This window comes from Thalia democratica, chromosome 7 (genome assembly GCF_965202585.1).
Source record: "Thalia democratica chromosome 7, ktThaDemo2.hap1.1, whole genome shotgun sequence".
Taxonomy (NCBI): domain Eukaryota; kingdom Metazoa; phylum Chordata; class Thaliacea; order Salpida; family Salpidae; genus Thalia; species Thalia democratica.
In genome coordinates, this window is record NC_139171.1 from 58,904,567 (window position 1) to 58,926,854 (window position 22,288).

Consider the following 22,288-nt stretch of genomic DNA (forward strand, 5'->3'; position numbering starts at 1 on the left):
GGTAGGTGTCAAACTTGCACGAATGGACAAATTTGTACGAGGGGAAATTTTTGCACGAGCAGACGATTTTGCACAAGCTGAATTTTTTATCTATTTTAATTTTTAATGTTTTTATTAAATTTTATTCTTTTTTTAGTAGTTTATTTTTCGATTTCTTTTATTTCACTATAACTGTTACCCTGAACCCTTACCATCCGTCAATAATATTTTTTTCTTTAGGTTCATATTTTAGTTTTTTTTACTCTAGTGCAAAAATGACCCTTCGTGCAAAATTCTAACTTGTGCAAAACTGACCATTGGTGCAAAACTGTCTTCGTGCAGTTTAGTCTCCTCGTGTTATTTAGTCTCCGTGCAATTTTGACCCGTTTCCGGTTTTCACAGGTATTTTGGCACACGAAAACCATGTTAAAATTTTTGTCGCTCGACACGTTTCCACCGACCATTCGTCGTTTTCAAAGTCGTAACTTATGAGTTTGCTGTTTGTGCTGAAAACAAAGATCTTGTCGCCGATTGCGATCGTCCCGCAAGGCATGTGCAAACAATCTCTCAAAACCGGTGAAGGTAGTTTTATCAGGGTGAATTCACGAGTGGTTGAATCAAACACTTCGAAATTGTTTCTGACAAATCCACCAATTACAAACAACTTGTTTTTCACCGCAACGGACTGGTGCGAGTTTCTGTTTTGGACCATTTTGGGCATTTTTGTCCATGTACCGGCTACATGGTCGTACGCTTCAACAGTGTTCAAGCTTTTACGATCAAAACTTCCACCGGACACGACAATTCTCCCTTCGAACACCGAGCACGCTGAAAACTTTCTTGCGTTGCCCATCCTCGATAGTTCTTTCCACTCGAGACTTTTTGCATCAAGCTCGAAACAAGTGGATGTAACAAGCTCTCCTACAACACGATCCATAACACCACCCATGATGTAAACGCTGTCCATAAAGGAACAAGCAGAAAACATGTAACGGTTGTCCAACATGTCGACCACATGATCCCAAGTGTTGGTGGCAGAGGATAACTTTTTAACTGAAGTCACAACTTTGTAATCAGCACCAATGCCGCCGAACACGTAAAGTTCACCTCTTACGTAAACTGCTGCGAAGCATTTACGAGCTTCTGACATTTGCGGCAAATCGTTTACTTCGTTAAGGCTGTTCGCTGAAAAAGATTTGACATCAGCAACAGGCTCCATAGATTCAAGATTCTTGCCCCCGCACACAACCATGCTAAAATTACTTTGGTTGCAGTACCTGATTGTAGTTTTACAGCTGGTTGAGTTTAATTGTTGTTTCGCGACTAACACACCTTTAACAATGTCACCGTATTCATGATACTTTGATGAAACTCTGTCTAAAACGTGTTGTAAAGCTGGAACCGACAAAAGGGGAAGACGGACCTTAGACAAAAGCTCTTTTGCGTATTTGCCACGTTCAGTTATGTCATGACGCAACCAGCCTTCCGCTGCATTGTGTACTTGCAGCTCTGAGTCGATGTTTAATCCACTGCTTGAAAGTATCTTTCTGACACGGACAAAGTCTAACTCTAAAAAGTCGTCGCTGTCAGCAATCGTTGGGAAGCACCGCTCAATAAAGCTCATGGAAACTTCAATTGAACTTGAATGATTGAAAATGTTCAGTAGGGAATATATTACTAAACAGTTTTTTATTTCTTTTTTGGACATCATAGTTTCGTTTATTTCGTTATCTTCAGCTTCGTTTAGTAAAAGCTTCTTAAACTTCAACGACGTCACAAGCTCGTTCTCCTCCATAGTAAAGTTTTCTGTGGTTATCACAATGTTAACATTTTAAAACATGTTATTCAAACATAAAAACTTGTACCAAACTCTCCAGCTCTCTCATGCAACATCCTGTCTAAACTAACTGGTGAAGGGTCGTAAATTAAATGGATAATAATCTAACAAAAAACTATTTTTTTTAAACTGGGTTTAGTTTCAAACTTTTTTAACGTAATAAACATAGTAGTTTTTATGTTTTACAAAAATCTAAGTAGTTATCAATATGTAACAACTCAAAAAAGATATAAATTTGAACTGTTACTTTAAACACACTTAAATTAACAATTAAAAAAGTAGAAAATAGAGATGAAAGAAGATATTTAGATTTTAACTAAAACATAAAAACCATATAACATATGATATTAAAAAAAACCTTGCTTTCCAAAGTCTTTGATGTTATCTAATAATTTTCCATTAAATTTCTCGAACGCTGCTTTTTTGTTCATTATAACAAACTCAGGGCAGTTTTGGTTCGTAGGATTTTTTAATGACTTGAATAAATTTTGTCTGGCATGTTCAAGCCTTGTTGTCTTTATATTTGGTACTTTTATGCAGCTTTTTACTTTTTTTAGCATTTCAAAGGTTCAAAATTACTACAAGTCTAAAATTTAAAAATAAGTACAATGAAAATTAAATCTATTAATTGGAAAAAATTTTAATGATAAACATAAATAAATTTTCAAAAGAGTTTCCCAAAGGTTGGGTCATTTCAGAAGTTTATTAGGCCATAGTTTCAAAAGGGCAAAAAAAGGGGGGCTTAAGTAGCAAATTGGATTTGGTGGGTCCGTGAGGCCATAATTTAAAACTTGCACAAAATGTTCTTGAACTGATGATGAAAAAAGTAAAGGTGTTAGGCGTATTTAGGTAGTTTTGAAACTTTTTCTATATTTTAGAGGATTTTTTTAAAAATTTAGTCAATCTAGAAATGTACTGAAGACTATTTTGAGTTTAAACAAATAATGGTTTATCCAGTATTCAGATATCGTTATTTCTTGACACCTAAACACTTACTTATTTGTATTTATTTCAAAATGTCATGCTCGAGTAATTATTTGGCAGTATTCTTACAAAGATATAGCACCTAGCCTACTTCCGCTAGATTTACACCACACTACAACTTTGGCAAATAGTGTTTGTTTTAAAGTTTAAGATAAATACCTAAAGGTAAACTTGAAAAATATTAAGAAAAAATTATGAGAGCCAAAGCTTGGTTTAACAAGTGCTTTTAGACAAGCTCAGATCAACATAAAGTTGCATGATAAACAAAAACACCATCAGCAAAAACACTATGTCACCGCATATTAAGTTTATACTTCCACGGTGGCCACTAAACCTGGAAAAACTTTGAGAATTGAGAACTTCAGAAATTAAAAATAAAAACTGGAAAAACCTGGAATTTTGAGCAAAACTCACTAAAGTCCTAGAATTTTAAACAGCTTTTACATTTTAAGTAATAAAATTTTGACTTGAAACAAAAAATCTATCAAATATGTATAAATTTTTTGGACTCATACTTAATATTTTTAAATTAAAAAACACATTTTAAGTAGATTTTTTTAATGTGTTATTACTTGACATAGTTTTCAACCTTAAACCAAACGTTAAGCTAAAAATGTACCCATAAACGTGTAATTTCAAAAACCTGAAAAAAATCAGAACACCTTGAAAGAAATTTCTTAAAACCCTGCTTTTACACGCAAACCTGCCATTTTTATTTGAATGTTATTTTGAAAACCAGAGATTCAAAAATAATATTAGTTAAATAGTAAGTATTAAGAGTATTTAGTTAAATTATTACGAAAATAACTTTATTCATGTAAATGAGAAAAATGTAAAATATTTTAAGTCAAATTTAGAAAACAAAAAAAAACTTTTTATTTCTAACAAAACATATTTTTTAATGTAACACTTTGAAAATTAAAATAAATATGTCAAGTGTGGAACAAGCTGTAAAATTTTCAATGAAAACTAATAAATAAAAAAATTTTTTAGATAAACTTTAAATTTGAGTTTTTTTTCTGCTAACTGTTTAAAATAAAACTTATAAAAAATATTTGCTTAAAATTACTTATTTGATAATTGATAACTAGTAACTCAGTATATATTCTTTTATTGTACAGATAAAAAAAAACATTAACAAAATTTAACTTTGAAATTATAACAAATGGTAAATAGTTCAATGTAGACTAAGCATAGATTTTATTTTTAGTTTTAATTGCCATAAGAAAATAGACAAATGTTAGACTTAAATGAATTTTGTAATTGCTTTTTTATTTTATTTTAGAATGAATTGCTAATTAATTTTAGCACAAAATTATGATGTTTAAATAAATTAATAAAAACCTAAAATCTTACTTTAATAGAATAAAAAATAACTTAGTACTGATTTTTTTTTGAAAATTTGAAGCTTTAGTCCATGTTGCTAATGACATCTTTGATCCTGATAACAAAAGTTATCTTGTAAAATTTTGTTCAGCATGTAGAAAAGTACAATTTCAAAAATAATCCAGTTACTAATCTAATACTTTTTACTACTAGAAAAACTAGTAGAACTACTAGAAAAACATAAAACTGACAAAATAAACACGAAACTAGTCTGTTTGCAATTAACTGTTGTAAAAATTATGTTTCACTATCTAAAACTAAAATTCCAAACCCCCTTTTAAGTTATATATGTATAAAAATTTAAAGAAAAACCTAAGACAAAGAAAATTACAAACAAATTAGGTTGTTGTTTAATACTAACTTTTACAAAAATTTATACAACTTTTGTATAAAAGTTAACTTTACATAAATTTAAAATACAGAATAAAATAATTGGAATATACTTTAAGAGAAGTATGTTTTACATCTAAGGTTAAAAAACCAACTAAACGTATATGATTATAGTTGTTAGAAATCTAACAAAAGATAGTTTGTAAGTTACAGACATTTTCAAAAGAACTTTAAGCAGGTCTACACTACTAATTTTCTAGAGCAGTGGTCGTCAAGGTGTACTTTGGTACATATCAGTGTACCCAAATATTTTTTTTTGGGTTGTACGAAACTTTTAGGGTAAACGAAACTTATTTTGGGGTGCATGAGAGTTTTAGGTTGTGCTGAACAAAATAAAACTAAACTTTTATTTAGTTTATTAATTTTTTACTATGAAATTTATCCTCAAAGCTAATTAAAATTCTCATAGCTTGAGTATGTTCTATTTTTTTGACCATTTTGTTTAAAAAGACCACTTTAGTACTTTCTAAAACTTTCTATGTAAATAAATCAATAACTTAAAATTTATTTTCCTGGCAAAATTCCCAGAGAATCTTTTCAAGTAACATTCCTAGACTTGGGTATGAAAAAGGTTAGTGTACAGCTTATTTTTTACTTTATTAAAACTTCCAGTTTATGCTTTTTTGCTACAATTAAAATTACTAAGTATTATTATAATGAAATACATAATAGTTAAGTTTTGGTACTGGTTTTAAAATTTAATTATAAGTAACTCATTTAAGAATGTTTATTAGTTAATTTCATTTAGCGCATCATCAGAATAATCTTGCTAAAAACTGATAATGATTTAGTGTAAATTTAGTTAAATAGAATGGTTTTAAAATGTCCAGCTAAAAATAGTTATGTTTTAAAGTATAAAAGTCTATATACAAAGTTTAAATTAGAGTTAAGTTATACTTGTTTTCTTAATTGAAAAATATACAGGTACAGGTAGATTTATAAGCTAAAATTGTTAAAACAAAAACATATAAGACAGTATAAATTTTACATGAAACTAAATTTAATAAAAAGTAGATTACAAAATACGACAAAAACCTCAACAACAATACTAAAAAGACGCTACTTATATAGTTTTAAATTGTAAAAATATCTTTGTTTGCAAAATTTCGGCTCTAAATTCTAGAATATTTGTTTATTAGATTATTATTTTATACTTCAATTCAGCAAAAAAATACAGCTTAACTCTAATTCAAACCTTTATACAGACTTTTATGCTTTATGACGTAACAATTTGAGCCAGGTACTTCAAAATTACTATTTATAACTAAATTTACAACATAATATTAACAGTTTTAAGCAAGTTTATTCTGATGATTTGCTATATGAAATTAATAAATAAACCTTTTTAATTATGAGTGACGTATGTTGAAATATATAATATAATAACAGTTAATTAATAATATTTTTACATACAGAATCAATTTATTAAAATAAATACAAACAAATATACTTTTAATAAGCTTAAAATCAAAAAGTCCATAATGCTACGAGAGTTTTGATATACTCAGGATTATATTTATTCTTTCAAAAATTTATTTTGCAAACTAAGTTTCGGTCAAAGACCTCGTCAGTGCTTAAATAAATCTAAAAAAAAAGATATGTGACAGTCATGGAAAATAGCATTTAAACAGTTAAATTAAAATAAAAACAAATTATTACTGAAAATTTTTACTTAAGAAACTAAACAAATCAAATTTTCACCTTTTAAATATATTAGTTCTCCTCTAGCAGTTGAGATCTCTCTATTTGTTTTCTTAAAACCAAAACATATAATACTCAGGATTATCTCAGTCTAGTATTAAGTTTTCTCGGGTTGTAACTTACGAGGGGAATGCCCCAGAGTGGTGGACACATTAATGGCCATGCTAAATATGCAAATAATAAAAATTTAGAAAAATTGCAAATTAGTCGAACAAAAAAAAAACTAAATACTGAATAGTTTAGACAAGTATCAGCACTAATAAAATTGTATAAATCAGCAAATAAGTCAAACATAAAAAACCTGGCAACGTAAATGTATAAGCCCTAATAAGATTGTACAAAAAGGCAGCTAAAAATGTTATTTTATTTCGAACTGGAAGCTAGCTGCTGAGTTCAAATTCAACTGTTCAAAACCAAATACACAGTCAGTGTTCAAACAAGTAACAAGCTCGAATCAAATAAGCTATAAACGGACTGGTTTCACTTACAGCCCTCATCAGCGTGGCTGAAGGAGCTTTACGCGTTGATGAAAATTTTATTCGCTTGCTTGTCGGTCGTCGGAGTAAGGTTCCCAGCCGCAGCTGCAGAAGTCGCAGTTCGGGGCTGACGAGTAACCAGGGCATCATGTTCGCTTTGCTGTCCGCCTTCGTGCTGGGATTGCAGTTTACAATAACATTTTTAACTGCCTATTTGTACAATTTTATTAGGGCTTATACATTTACGTTGCCAGGTTTTTTATGTTTGACTTATTTGCTGATTTATACAATTTTATTAGTGCTGGTACTTGTCTAAACTATTCAGTATTTAGTTTTTCTGTTCGACTGATTTGCCATTTTTCTAAATTCGTATTATCTAAACCCGGTGCCGGTGGTATCCCACTTCACGTTACAGACTCAAATCCCAATTGCAGGACTTGTAGCCTGGCGAAGCTACTTGTAAACTACATTAAAGAAAAAGTGCAATGGTTCAAATAAAAGTCGTAAAAGTTTTCAAATGCTCATTTTTAATATCTTGTTAATTACCTTTTCAAAAACAAAAGTTTAAAATAACTTTTGTATTAAACTTCATTTAGTGGCCTTTTTTTTAATTAACTCAATACTTAAAGTGTTTTAACTTTTTATAAACTTTCTGCTACTTGTTAAAAAAACATAATTTTTATCTATTTGTAGTTTTTAAATTTTGTTTAGTACAAAAGTTTTACAAAAAGAAAATTTTTAGACACTAGTTCAATATAAAATACGTACGTTGTACAATTTACATGTTTATTTTTGGTAGTTTTGGTACAATGTAGAATATTTTTTATAATATGTATCTGTTATTCCATAGACCGGTTTTCAGTTAATTGTTGTGTGAAGATGTTTTACTTTTTCTTTGCATCTTTTTTTATTCAAAACTAATTAGTTTCAAATAACTTCTACAACACCTGATAAAATTCACTCAAAAAAAACTGATAACTGTCTTAAAATTATCTTTTTACTTTTGTTACAAAAGTTTACCTAAAAACTTTGTTGCATAAACAAAAATTTCACTTATATTGATATATTAATTAGTTATTCTTAGACAAGAGGTTTTGCTTAAATACTTCTGAATTGCATTTAACAATCAAACAGCTGCTTGTCAGTTTAGAAAGCTACTATTAAAAACAAACAATATATTAAAGATTAAATGATTTATTTTTTGTCTTTGGACAAACCTGCGACACATTTCTCAACTTTACTGTACTTTTCAATGAAATAAATAATACAAAGTATAAATCTTTAAAAATGCTCTTTTAAAAAAGTGTTAAATGTGTTACAATTATAATGCTTTTGCGACATACAGCTTATCACATACTAATTGTTAATAAAGTTAAAAACCGTATTTTTGAATTGTTATTCCGTTAATGACAATTACTGCTTAATTTGTTTAAACTAAAAACAGGAATAAACATTACTGCATATCTGATGCAAGTGAAACTAGCTGAAAGCTTAATAGTGAAACAAGGACCGCTATAGCTTTTGTTTTCGTTAACTTAGAAGTTGTTAGTGGTTTTTCGTTATAAAATAGTCATGCGTTTAGTATTGATGAACATTAAAAAGTTTAATCATTTCAAAAATTTTGTGATTTAAAACTTAATTCTGTTTTAAAAATTTTTTTGTTGATATCAAAAAATCATGTCAGAAAAGTTTTGACATGATATATTAACAGCAGTTTGCTTTTATAGGTAACCATCATTTAAAATTTTACTAAAAGTATTAGGTGAGATGTACTAAAACAAGTACAAACTACGTCTCTAAAATATTAATTAAAAAGTATTCGAAATGAGCAAAAATTTTAAATTGTATTTTCTTATAAAAGCATATGACAAAAACACAGTGTTTTATAAGCAATATAAAAGTAATTTTTTAATAAAACGGATACAAATCAAAATACATAACAAAAGAGTTTATAAAAAAGTTTTTAAAAATTATTTATTTTGTATAAACTTTACTGTAAAGTGCAAAGAGCGTAAAACTAAAATTATTTAAAAAACAAAACAGAAGCTAGTCTCGTTTAGAGCACAAGTTGTGTTTTTTACAACGACTATGATAACTTTTTAATTTATGACTTTTTATTTTGCAAGATTTCATCATGTTTGAATTTATAATTATTTTATTTCTTTAACATGGATGATACCATTCGTATAATTTTGTAAGTTTTTTATTTATATCTATGTATCTTACATTAATTGTAAAAGATCAGTTTAAGTTTGACTATATATAGTTTCGTTGTTATCTGTTTATAAAATTATTAAATAAACGTATGTAGTTAGTTGTAGACTTTTTTATGCTTTTTTTACGATTTAGAATCGATTCAAAGCTTTTAAACTAAATGCAGTACTCATAAAACTGTTTATTTAAGCAATGCATACCTCCCACAAAGAGTTTGAAAAAAAAATTGTTGTGTAAATTGTTATAACTTTTTACAAAAAAACTAATCGCTTCAACAACTTAAGATTTCACAGGATAGTGTTAGGCAGGATAATGTTCGCTGGAAAACGTTTTTTATACTTGTTTTGATTTTGTAAATAAAATAAAGCTATCAAGCTAAATGCAGTACTCGTAAAACTACCCAGGTAAACAAAAGATAGACAGGTTTAAAGTTTGAAAAAAACAAACATTTAGTAAAAACAAATTGCTTTATCAGCTTGTTAATTCCACAGGATAGTACTAAAAAATTAGTGTAAACTGATTAATATAATAAGTAAATTATAAAACAGCTTTAAACGCTTATCACTCATTCTCAGTATCTAATTATTTTACTAGGAGTACTTACATAATTTTTATTCTTACTTCTTTTATTTTTTCAATTTTTGTCAAGATGTGTTTAAAAATCTACAGAATGTTTAAGTGTTTTTCTTACTATTTTTTTTCTGTCATTACGATTGTATGTTAAAAATTTTTTGTCTACTTTAAAAAAAATTCACTAAAGTTACTACTTCGGCAATTATACTGGATAATTGTTTCCTATTGTGCTACTATAGTGCAGTCATTTTCCTGAAAGTCACTAAAGTATTTGTTGCAAACTTTTTATCCGTTGTTTCACTACAATTCTAGTTTAAAATAGATTAGCCTTGAAATATTAAAATAAATCAATTTTAAATATTTTTAGTATAAAACTATTTTGGAGTCAGTTTAAACTCAACATAGACATAATAAATTTACAAATTGTATTTAATAAAAGTTGTAAGAATAAACAAAAACATAAAACAATAAATATTGTTTTATCTTATTAAAACTCACAACACTATTTTATTTTATTAGATAGATAAATGTAATGTTTTTTTGAATTTATTTTAATTTATAATCTTGTAATTAACTAGTTACGTTTAAATGTTTAGTTTAAAAAGTATTTAATTGAAAATTATATACTTTTTAAGAGTGTAATTTTTATCGGAATTGTACGGGTTTGTATAAAATAACTTATTTATTTTTCAAATATATATCAAAGCAATTAAACAAAGGGAAACAAAGTAAATACTTATCAAACATAAAAAATCTCATAATTTGTAAAAAATCTAAGACTTAAATGATAAATTATAACTAAACTATTTTTTTAGTTAAAATTATGTTAAAACATTTTATCTTCGCATTAAAAACCTAAACATAGTTTTAAATAGGCAATATTTTGACATTTTATATTGTTTACATTAAAAAAGTTATAGTTTTAACTAATTTAAATATAATTTTGATAAGTCTATTTTTTTTAGGCTCAGTATAAGCACACCACATTCCATTTCTTCAACTTCTACAACTCCAACGATTTAATTAATAATATTTATTTGTTATCGTCTATTTTTAAGTATTTTGTATCATGTTATAAAAATGCGTAATGATTTTATATTTTGAAGTAAATTATGCTTAAACTTGTTCTTGTTGATTTTTTTATGGAAACATAGATAAATTATTTTTAATACTTCCCATCAAAAGTTTCTCATTAAGACAAAAACTTCTAACTGTGTCCTTGTAAATATACATAATGTAAGTTATAGAAACTTAATAAAGTTCTTAACTTTTTCAGTCACTTTGTAAAAATCTAAAAGGCCGTTTAAAATTTTTTACTTTATTAATGAACTCTATTACAAATAGACTGATTAACATCGTTTACCAATTGAAAGCTATTTAAATTACAAAATTAACAAAAAGCTGTGAACGGCTTGTGTGAAACATTTGATTGCTAGTTAATTAGACTTAACTTTAAAATATTTTCAAAGTCTTGCGTTTGTTTAAAAAAAGCTAAGTAAAAATAAATCTAACAAAAAACGCATTTCATACAACAGAAACTTTCCAACTTAGATATAAAAATACTTTAGTTTTAAATGTTATAAACGATTTAACTATTACCTCGATACACAATTTTGTTTGTTTAAAGACGAGTGAAAAAGTTTACAAACGCACATAAAGGTTTTTTACAAAGCTGGATGAATTAATTATTTTGATTTGTTATACTTTTAAACGGACAATTATAATTGTTCATATTTTGCTATTCTACCAAAATGGTCAGCATCTAATCCTTATGTATAGAAATAAAATATTTTATAATTTTTCAACGAAATATAATATTTGTACCATATCCGGTACTTTACAAGCGTTTATATTCAGTTTTGAAGTTTTATTTTTTACTTAATAATCTAATTTTACAACTTTTTTTAATTGTCTTTAAAGTTCTATTTAAATTCAGATGAATTTAAAATCAGTTCAGCTTTTGAAACAAGACTTGTTAACAAAAGTAATTGAAAGCATTGTAAATTAAAGAATATTTAGTTTACATGAAATTCTGCTACTATAAGTATAAAACTTTAATATGAAAAATAAGCACATTATATAAAAATGGAAACCCACTTTTAAATATAAGTGGTACTACAAATAAAAAAAAAATGGTCAAAAGTTTTATACACTAATGTTTTGTGACCAGTATTTGTAAATAAATATTGGTATAAAAACGTTAAAAGTCTTGTTATACATTCAAAAATCTAAAGTTAAAACATTTTCCATAATCTCTTAATATTTTTTATGAGTTTTATGAATGATTAGTTTTAATTAGCTTTTGCAAATTGCATTTTTAATTGTAGAATAATACCTGTAAAATAGTGAAAACAAAAAAAACTTAATGATAAAGTATACTTCTTCCTAAAAATAACAAACAAAAGCAATAAAGTGTAAACATTTTTAACTTTTGTTTTTAAAATAAATTATGAGTAAAAATTAAGATAGTTTTTTTTTTTATAAAAACGACAATCTTAAAATTTTTTAAAGTAGTAAAACTTGTTTTATTAATTTCTATAAAAATTTGTTTGTTACATACAATTTAAAGTTTTTAAACCATTTAAGTTGATGCATTAAAATTTAAAGTTAAAGGACAGTAAAAAACAAATAAGAAATATTATGTGTACAAACAACTATTAACAATAAAGTTTATACAGCAATAGATAAAAAAAAAAAGTAAACTTACTATATTGTATGAACATTATAATTTTCTACATTCATCACTACTCATAAAATACTCATCACTAAATGATTTTTAGTTTTAAAATAACTTATATCAAGTTGTTTAGGACCTGTCTATTTTAACAAAATATAAGTAGTATAACCGTATTTGCAATACTTTACAAATTATACTTTAGTAAATTTAAACTCTTCTTCTGAATACTTAAATAGCTTCAAAAATTTTACAAGGTACAAAGGTTTATGTAACCAATATTTTGTCAAAACATTTCTTAGAAACTTTTTTGATAAAAATATAAAAACATAATTTAACTCCTATAGTTTGAAAAAATGTTTCTAACTTGTACTTTGTTAGTTGAAAAAACTTATTAATGCAATTCAGATGACAAACTAAAACGAAAAGAAATTTATTGAAAAGAGTTTTTTTTTCAAAACAATTTCAGAAAGTTTTAATAAATAAAAACATTTAATTACCTTTTCAACCACGTGAGAAATAAAAACTTAATTTATATTGAGCAATTAAAAGAGAAATTAAGTAGCAAAGTTTGCATTTGAACTCTTTTCCGTGAAAATAATACATAAGTTACAGGGTGCAATAAAAGATATTTAACAGCATCTTGAAAGAAAAAAAAAGCTTTTTATCCTTTCTTGATTTATTTTACAAGTACTATTTAGTAAGCTTAGATTTTACAAATAATTTTACAAATAAAAACAGATAGCAAGTCACGAATAAAATTAAAACGTTTATATTTTTATTAATAGCTTTTATTGTTTTGTAACATTTTTTTACTTAACAGATTTATATTTTTTTATTTTCTAGACACTTGTTTAGTTGAGAAACAAAAAAGTCATGATTGATGATCTAATTCGTTTAGTTCTGTAAGTTTGTATTACTAACGGTTTAATTAACTATTAGTTCTAAGAACAATAATATTCGTAAATAATAGAAAATTAGATTTGTTAGTTTTGTACAATGCAAGATCTTTTTTTTTTGCAATATGCAGCAGGGTCGAGGCGTAGTTACATGATAGGGGGTTTCAATATCCTCAAACGATATTTATTACCTCTATGCATGTTTGTTAAATTTGTACATTTAACAATAAATAATAATCAAATTTTTTTATGGTTCTCCGCACCCCTTGTGACGTCATCAAGCGTCGTCTTTGGTATGAAGTTAAGCAATAAAAAAATAAATATGTTTACGATTTTTTTAAAAACAAACACTTTACAAAATAAATTTTGCTCTTACAAAAGATTTTTTTTTTTTGTAGCTAAGTTTATCAAAACACACTTGAAACAAAACTTGCAGTTTGAATTTAAAAGTTTAAGGCATTCCTAAAAATTATTTTAGTAAAACTTAGTAAAACAAATTATACTAGTATGTATTTTAATAGGAACCGATGTTCGTAGTCTTCAATTAATTTTTTTTTGTAATAACTGTTAGTGACTAACATAAAAAGTATACTCTATGTTGTACGGTTTAATTTAATATTTTAATAAAAAGTTTGATTAAAGTATTCTTTTTAATAAATCAAAAAGCGTAAATTAAGTTAACATTTTTCAAATCGGCTCGTTATTATTTAAAATATATTTTTATTAACAGAAAATTCAACAGATTATTTAATTTTGAAAGTTGTGTTAGTAAACTATTTAGTTTTCAAATAATCATTTATAAAACATTCAAGCTTTTATTTTTAAATTTTGAAAACCTTAACTTTCCAACAAACTAAAAGTTGGCCAAAACTTTAATCTAAAACATTATTTATTTGTTTTTTTTTACAAATACTTAAGTTATATTAAACTGTTTTTCGTTGTACATGGAAACCTTATCAAAGTAGACAAATTTAACAAGTGTTTATTTTTGAAACGTTGTTCAAATTAAAAATGTTTATAAACAAAATGTTTATAACTGTTTTTTTTCGGCGAAAATATTATAAGTATTCGCAATTTTTTATGTCCAATCTTAACAATACTGATCATTTGATCTAACACATGAACTTTTATCGGTCCACAAAACGATTTTTTAGGTTTTGTTAATGAAATTAAATTGTATAGCTGTTTATGTTTTTTTCTATACATAATCAACAGCTTTTGTTTTACACTTTTTAACATCAAAAAAAAAGACAAACTACATATTTCAAAAGGTAATAGTACAAACACTGTTTTTATGACGATTTTCATTTAAAAAATATTCAAAAAAAATAGCTGTATAATTAATTGTTAAAACACTTTGCAGGATAATAGTGGGCAGTGTACTTGGATCAATAGTCCTGTTATGTGCATGTTGTTGCTACTGCTGTAGGAGGAATGATACCCACGTTACAACCACAACAGTTGTACAGCAAGCTCCACCTACGAATGTTGTGGTTCAACAAGTCCCACCTACAAACGTTGTTATGAATCAGTAATATTTCGGTATGCAGTTGTTTATTAAGAACAGAAATTTTAAACTAGTAAAATCGCAATTAGTTTCATGCAATTTAAAAGAGAATAAACGAATTCGGAAAGTTCATTGAAATTTTTTCTGAACAAAATTATGTGTTTTTTCAAAATTTCAAGTCACAAGACATAAAAATTGTCTTTTTTTAACTTTAATTAAATTAAAGAAGCATACCTAATAATCAAAAACTAAACTAAAAACATTCATATCCGTATAAACGTACCTTAATCATATAAAATAGAATTTATTACAAAAAAATAATGAAAACGAAATAGTGTAGAAATTTTTAGAATATTTACAATATTTCTACAAAAAAATTATTGAAAGCTATAAAAAAGATAAACAAGACTAGTTATAAACAAAAAGTTTATAATGTACTTGTCAGTAATATTTTGCAATAAATTTGTTTTTAAAAGTTTAAAAAAGGTTTTTGTGCTATTAAAAGATAAGAATTGAAAAACGTAAATTTTAAAAACTACGTTTGCAATTTTTATTGATAAATGATTATATATTTAGAAGTCACGAAGCAACATATTTTATCCATAAACAAAAATACTTTTAAGTAGTTTTGAAAAAAATTGTAGCACTTTGTTCATACTAGAAAAGTTTTCTTGTTTAAAAAGTTTTTTGTCTACCAACATTGAAATTCATTTTTTTATGTTAGAATAAAAATATTTCAATTTTTTCATTAATGTATATCTACTTTTTACACAAGCAAGGTATCTAATTTTAACTCAACTAAGTTTTAACGAATTCCTCACTTTCAGTTAAGTATAAAGTATTTAGATATGATTTTTTGAAGATATGCTGTTAAACAATTAAAAATACTTTATAAAAAGTGCAAGATAAACTGTCTCTTATTAAGTTTTCAAATAAATTATAATCTATTTTTTTAAGTCTCATTACTTTTATGCGTTTTTTTCTTGTATAAAACTTTGTTATAATGAACTAAATATTTTCTAAAGGTTTGCTTGCATAACGACTAAATATTTGCTTTTGATTTTTATGATGAAAGTTAACTTTATTTGTAAAATTTAAAAGTTGTAGTTTTAATTTTATAGCATTTTCTACATATAAGAATACAGTCATACAAAATAAGTTAAATTAAACTGGTATAATTTCAATTTGTGGTTATTATACAAATAAAACTAACTTAAGGATAACTGTTTAAAAACACGCATGCATTTTTAAATCACATTGAAAGATTTTTATTTTATTTTACTTGTTTTGTTATAAAAGTTGACTAAAAATATTTGAAATTAGAGTAACGATAACTTATGTTTGCATTATACAATTTTACATAACAAGTTGTTGTTAAGTATCCAATACATTCAAGACATATTAATACCTTGTCCTGGACATGACTTTAAACTGTATCCTGGTGAAAGGTTTTTTCGTACACCAGGTCCTTAGACCAAATACTTAAGCGCTTTTTTTTCGTTCAATAAACAATACTATTATACAGTTCTAAAACAAAGATACAAATTCCAAAAACTTCTAATTCAAATTTATATAACAACTTTTGTCAGTGTATTTTACAGCTTTTTTATATACGCATATGCATTCAAGTTTTAATATTTTTGGTCAAATGCTAATTTGATAAAAATTTTCAAACAACTAAATTATTAGTAGGATGTGTTTGTTCTTAAATTTCTAAACAATTTATAAAAAATTCAGGTTACTTTCCGAGTTCATAAAAGGGTTAACAGCAACCAACTTCTTCTAAAGTGGAACTTTCATCTACTGACGTCAATTACGATACAAGTCTACAAACTTTTTTCAAATATGTTGTATCTTATTATAGTATTGTTTTTGTTTGTTTAGTTTATGCTTGAATAAATTCGTTTTCAGCGAAACACTTTCATGTAAACAATTACCAATTAACAGTTGTAAAGTTTCGCTTTTTAAATTTACAATTTAGCTGGAAATGTTCCAACTTCCCATTAGCTTGCGCTCATAATTAGATGAATTTATTTGTTTTCTCTTAATTATATGAAAATATTTGTTTTCTTTTAGTTAGATGAAAGTATTTGTTTTCTTTTAGTTAGATGAAAATATTTTTATCCGGTGTTTTTCACACATTTTTCTCGTAACTGATTAAAAATACTTAACATTTACATTTAAATTTAACTTCATTTAACTTAAACTTTTACTTTATTTAACTTTAAACTTACATGAAACTGTATTACTATCTTGCATAATTTTTTTTTTGTATTTTTACTTTAAATCGAAACAACAAACTAAGGTTTATGCTAAAATGAAATAAACATTCGCAATAATTTACAAAAAATGGTTGTTTAAAGTTTATAAGTTATGTTTTGTAATTATTAAACTGAAAGAATAATTTATAAAGTTCACTCTATTTAAAATACATTTTCCTGCACAACCAACTATTTTTATGTCAACAACTTGTTCAGTAACGACTTAATTATCAACAGCGAATATAGTCGCTTGTAGAAAGATATTTATATTCAACACAACAACAACATCTTGTCAAACTAAAGTATAAACTATTTTTGCGCAAGTTTTTTTAATATATAATGCCAAAGTGTTATAAAATAATACAATACATACCGATACCCAGTATCGTAACATAACTTGTTTATAATTTCTCATTCAGATGGCACATATTATAAGTTTGTTTTTTATTTACAAACTTAAGTTGTTATCTTTTTGTGAGTTGTTTTATCTTACATAGAACTTTACAAACTACAAAATTTTAGATACTACAACCAGTGACGATGTTTTATGACGTCATGTCGGTGTGGAGCAACATAAAATAACCACTAATATAGCATTATCAAATATTTAACTGTTCCGATTTGTTGTTTTTATAAGATTTAACAAAACATGCATATAACATTAAAAATAATTGCGTTTGATATATTTTATATCTATGCTATAATTTAGCTATATTTGTGTTGCAGATCAATGACCACATCTGTGTCCTAAAGTTCGAAGCTTATATCGTTTTATGATCAAACAAAATTAACTTCCTTTCACATCAGAAAAATGTTGCGTTCTAGTTAAGGGTCGGGTAACAAGACTCGGGCTGTCTCGAACATGTCCGACCCGGGACGTAATTAAAGATTTTTTTTTTGCAAATTACATAAAGTGGAGGTGTTTAGATAACAACTACTTTAAAATTTGCTATTAGTTTGATTTTTAGTATACACTAGTGCTATTTAAAACGTTATTTCATTTTAGTTTCCTGTTTAATCTGATTTATAGCATAATTTTACGCAGCTTCCAAATAGTTCTTTTTTACAATTCTGAGTACAAAAGAATAATCTGGTCCGCTAACTAAAAAAGTTTACGATCCCTACTTAGTGCTCTACTTTTAACTAAAATAAGAATAGATGCCCTACATAATTAAATAATGTTAATATTGACTAGTACTTTTTAAAAGAATCAAATTTTAATTAATAGTTTTGAAACTATAGGTTGAAATGCATCATTTAAAAAATTCATGAATTTTATTTTATTTTTACATGTAAAAAAGCAGCTATTCTATGCTTGTCAAAAATTAAACTTAAGTTGCGATTTTCTTATTGTTTGTTTCAATAAAAAGTTTTGATTAATCCTAAAATAAGTGTTACTTCACAAAATTTGTATGAGAATTGACTCAACTATTGAATACGATAGTTTTATTTAAACTAAGACACTATATATATTGAAAAACCAAAATTATCTAGATATAGAATAAGTACTTATAGTTTCTTTAAAACTATTTTTTAAAGCATTGACCGAAGTTCATTTTTTAAACATATCAAAATGCATTACTAAATAACCCCTGAGAAAGTTGGCTCTGTTTTTTTTTTTATTTAAATCAAAAACATTTGAACATCTGTTGAGTAATTTGCTTCTTCCAGGTTTCTTTTTAATGTAATAACGAAAATTTAATTAAATTTTATAGATTTCAGATTAGTAATCAGTTGAAAGATCATGAAACTAGTTTTAAGAATTTAGTTAACTTTAATTATAAAGTGTACTGGAAAATATTGGAGTAATTCAAAAAGTTTAGTATACTAAAAGCACCATATTTTAAGCTAGTTGGTTTTCAAAGTTAAAAACATCGTCAACAATTAAAATTTTCAAAAAAATAACAGCTATATAAAATAGAAAAGAAACAGAAAAATAATTAATTTTTTAGATTACTACAAATTTAAGATAAAAACACAAAAAACTTGTTCTATATATTGTTTATTGAACGTCAAAAAATACGCTCAAAATATTTGGTCCTAGGACCTGGTGCACGAAGAACCTTTTGGTTATCGAATCGCACGGATACATTTTAATGTGTCGTTTAAGGATCTGTCGTTCTAACAAGAAAAATCACGAATACAATCGAAAATTAAAAGTTAGCTGTTGTAAAGAAAAATTAAAATCAACATTATAGAAAGTGATAGTTTGATATGGATAGCGAAATTATTTTTTAAAAACGAAACTAAGTAAGCTGTTGTTACACATACTTTGGTTTAAAGATGGCCTTTGAAAGTTTTAGTCAATGTTTTTGAGGATTGTTTAAATTAAATGATTGTGTTTAAGTTTATACATAAACTTCATTAATGTTTAACTTTATTTTTGAATACATGCTTTTAAGTTAAATACTTTTAAAAAAATTCTTAGAGACGATAAATAAACTTTATAGGTCTTAGATCCCAGAATAATGTTGAACTTGCACAAATAAAACTCTTTAAAGTCATAAGTTAATCCAATTATATATTAAAACGCTTAAAGTTCAGTTTTTCAAACAAAGGTTAAGAATTTAAGATACTTTTTAAACAAAGTTTAATTTTGGTGAAAACTTTTCATAGTCGTCACTAAAGTAATACAGTCCTATTTATGTAAAAACAAAGAGTAAAATAAACTATTATCTTCTTTTTTAATTTTACAATTTATGAAAATATGCACTAAAAAGTAATACGTTTTATGTTTGTCTTCAAATATTTGTTTTATATTTTTGTTTCTAAACAATAGAAAGTGTCATAGTTTTTGAAAGCTCCAGATAAAACTGTTTCTATTTCTATATTTTCTGGTAAACACCATATCGTGTACACTAAAGTAATTTAGCCTAATTTATAAAAATTACGGCGTAAATTATTGTTTTCATTTATAACTGTCCATTACTTTAAAGCACTCACTAAAAGTATTACGCTTTGTATGTCTTTAAATGTTTCTTATACGTCTTTATTTTAATATATGGTTTTCCTTAAATCTCCTTTCAACGCCGTTGATGTCTCTGTGCGAAACGAAAAGTACTTTTTTATCAGAACTTGCTAGCAAGATACACTGAGCAAGATGCTCATGCTAATGGTAGGTAAAAAAATGTTGGTTGTTGAGGAAAATTATACAGAGTATTATTATTTTTAAAGTTACTAAGAATATTTTTGTTAATATTTGAAGCAACACTTTAAATTAAGTTCTATAAAATGTATTAGAAAATTTCAATCATCAACTATTTTATCTGATTCATATATTTGTTGTATTTTTACTTATTTGTTTAGTAAAACTTATTTAATTTCAGTTTGTTGAATTACATGGATAAATCTTTAGTTTATAAGCACAAAATAAAAGTTAAATTTCAATAACATTTTAGTTATATCATTTGTTAGAATTATTTGTGCTTTTGAAACAAATATAACCTTTGTTTTTAAATTTTATTAGCACAGAAATTACAAAGTAAAGAACAAAGTTGTATCAACTACTAAACTGCTTAATTAAACTTAACTTTACATAATGATTTAGAATCTAAAATTTGTTTATTTATTTTTCAAACATTAAAATTTCTTCTTCAAAAGGATTGAATGAGATTTAAAAAGATAAAGACTATTAAAAGTTAGTGCATTTTAAATTTGGCATGCACAGTTAAAAAATAAAGCAGGAATAGAATACTTAGCTCAAGTTATAATATTTAGTATTTTTTTATGACCATTGAAATAAACCCATTAAATTTCATTCTGCTCAGCTGCTTTTTTTTTTCACTGCTTTCAGACACTGGTAGCTGATTGCATTTTTACTTTATTTGTAGACTGTCTTGTACTAGATATTTTCCAATATGCTTTTATAAAAGTATTATGAGCAAAAAACAATTAATGCAAAGGTTCACAGTGAGACTTTTTAGTAGTTAAAGCTTAATTAACAATAATACAATACTGAAAAACTTTGAACAATTAAACTTTTAAGATGCAGGTTGTTAAGTATATTTTCAAACTAATGAATCTAATCAATAAAATGTTTATAAACGGTTATATAATCGTTTAAATAGACTCAATTAAACAAAGTTTTTCAGTATTGTATTACTATTAACCAAGCTTTAACTACTAAAAAGTTTCACTGTGATAACTTATTGTACCTGCAGATATGTATAAATATTTTCCCTTTCATTATGGCTTCCTTTGCCTTTTAAAGCAGCAAAGACTTGTTACTTGCACGGGCTTTACATTCTTATATAAGCTGTCCTTATTCTATCCCCTTACAAGTAATTTTGTTGTCGATTTTTTTTTCACTATTTTGTAAACCAACTAAGATTAAAAGCTCAGTAACTATTGTTTAATGTTTTGCATGGTCGAAATTTTTACTTTAAGATAAGCTAAACACAAGTCGGTATATCTAAAGCTAAGAGCTAACCGGACATGCAAGTATGTATAAAAATTACTATTTTTAGTGGTTCAGTCGGAACGTTAGTTATAGCTACTAGCTGTATACAAGATTGTCAGTCGTTCTTATAATGATGAAGAATTCTTTGACGGTTACATTAATTTTGTAATTTATCAAAACGATTGTCGGTTTAATGTTTATTTCTTTTTTAAAAAGCGCATTAAAAATGGCGACTTTGCGTTTACGATCATAAAACGCGATTATTTTGAGCTCGGTTGATAAGGTACGAGTTTTATACAAAAAATATAGTAAGTCCAGATATTTTTTATGAAAGTCTAACAAACTTATTTTCTATTTGAGCAAAATAACCTAATCCGGCATTTTATAATTTGTAAGCATAAAAACTATACTTTTGTAAAAACATATTCGCAGTTAAAGTTTTGGGAACTTAAAAGAATTACATGTACTTTTTGTTATACTTGGTGACACGTTAGCAATAATTGAAGAATCTAGACTTTTAAAATTATTAATTGATTATTTATAGAGGAATTGGTTTAAATTTATTTTTTTAAAACACTCATTGTCATTATTCTCGTTTTAAATGATTCGGACAGTTTTACAACTTCCTTGGAAAAGTAAGAGTGAAACTTTCATAATTTAAAAACAAAAAGAATCTTTAATAGGTTTTCAAAATATTATCAACCCACTTGAAATTAAGAAAGTGATAAGCAAAGTAAATTTTATCCTACTTGAATTAATTCTTAGTTATAGATATTTTCGAATTAAGTTTAAGTTTAGATAGTACGCTGTTTGTTGTTTTATATTTAAGTATAAAACTTCGTTTTCATTTCGTGCCAACAGCGTCAGTTTGAAATCTAAAACGTAAAATAAATATCGGCTATTGTTTTGATAAATTACATACTGACGTGACACATTACATCATCATCTAAATAACTGACATTCTTGTCTGTAGCCGGGAGCCACGATCATAGTTCAGACTAAACTGCT

General features: G+C 25.9%; 1 protein-coding gene across 1 annotated transcript; it reads right to left on the reverse strand.

The window, feature by feature from the left end:
• Positions 1 to 340: 340 nt before the first annotated feature.
• LOC145841666 (kelch-like protein 25) lies at positions 341 to 7,981 on the reverse strand. Its single transcript, XM_082949019.1, has 4 exons — positions 7,971 to 7,981; positions 6,766 to 6,928; positions 2,175 to 2,331; positions 341 to 1,785 (listed from the first exon to the last, which is right to left on the reverse strand). Exons 1-4 carry the CDS (start codon positions 7,979 to 7,981, stop codon positions 341 to 343), a joined length of 1,776 nt encoding a protein of 591 aa, XP_082805145.1.
• Between the last annotated feature and the right edge of the window lie 14,307 nt (positions 7,982 to 22,288).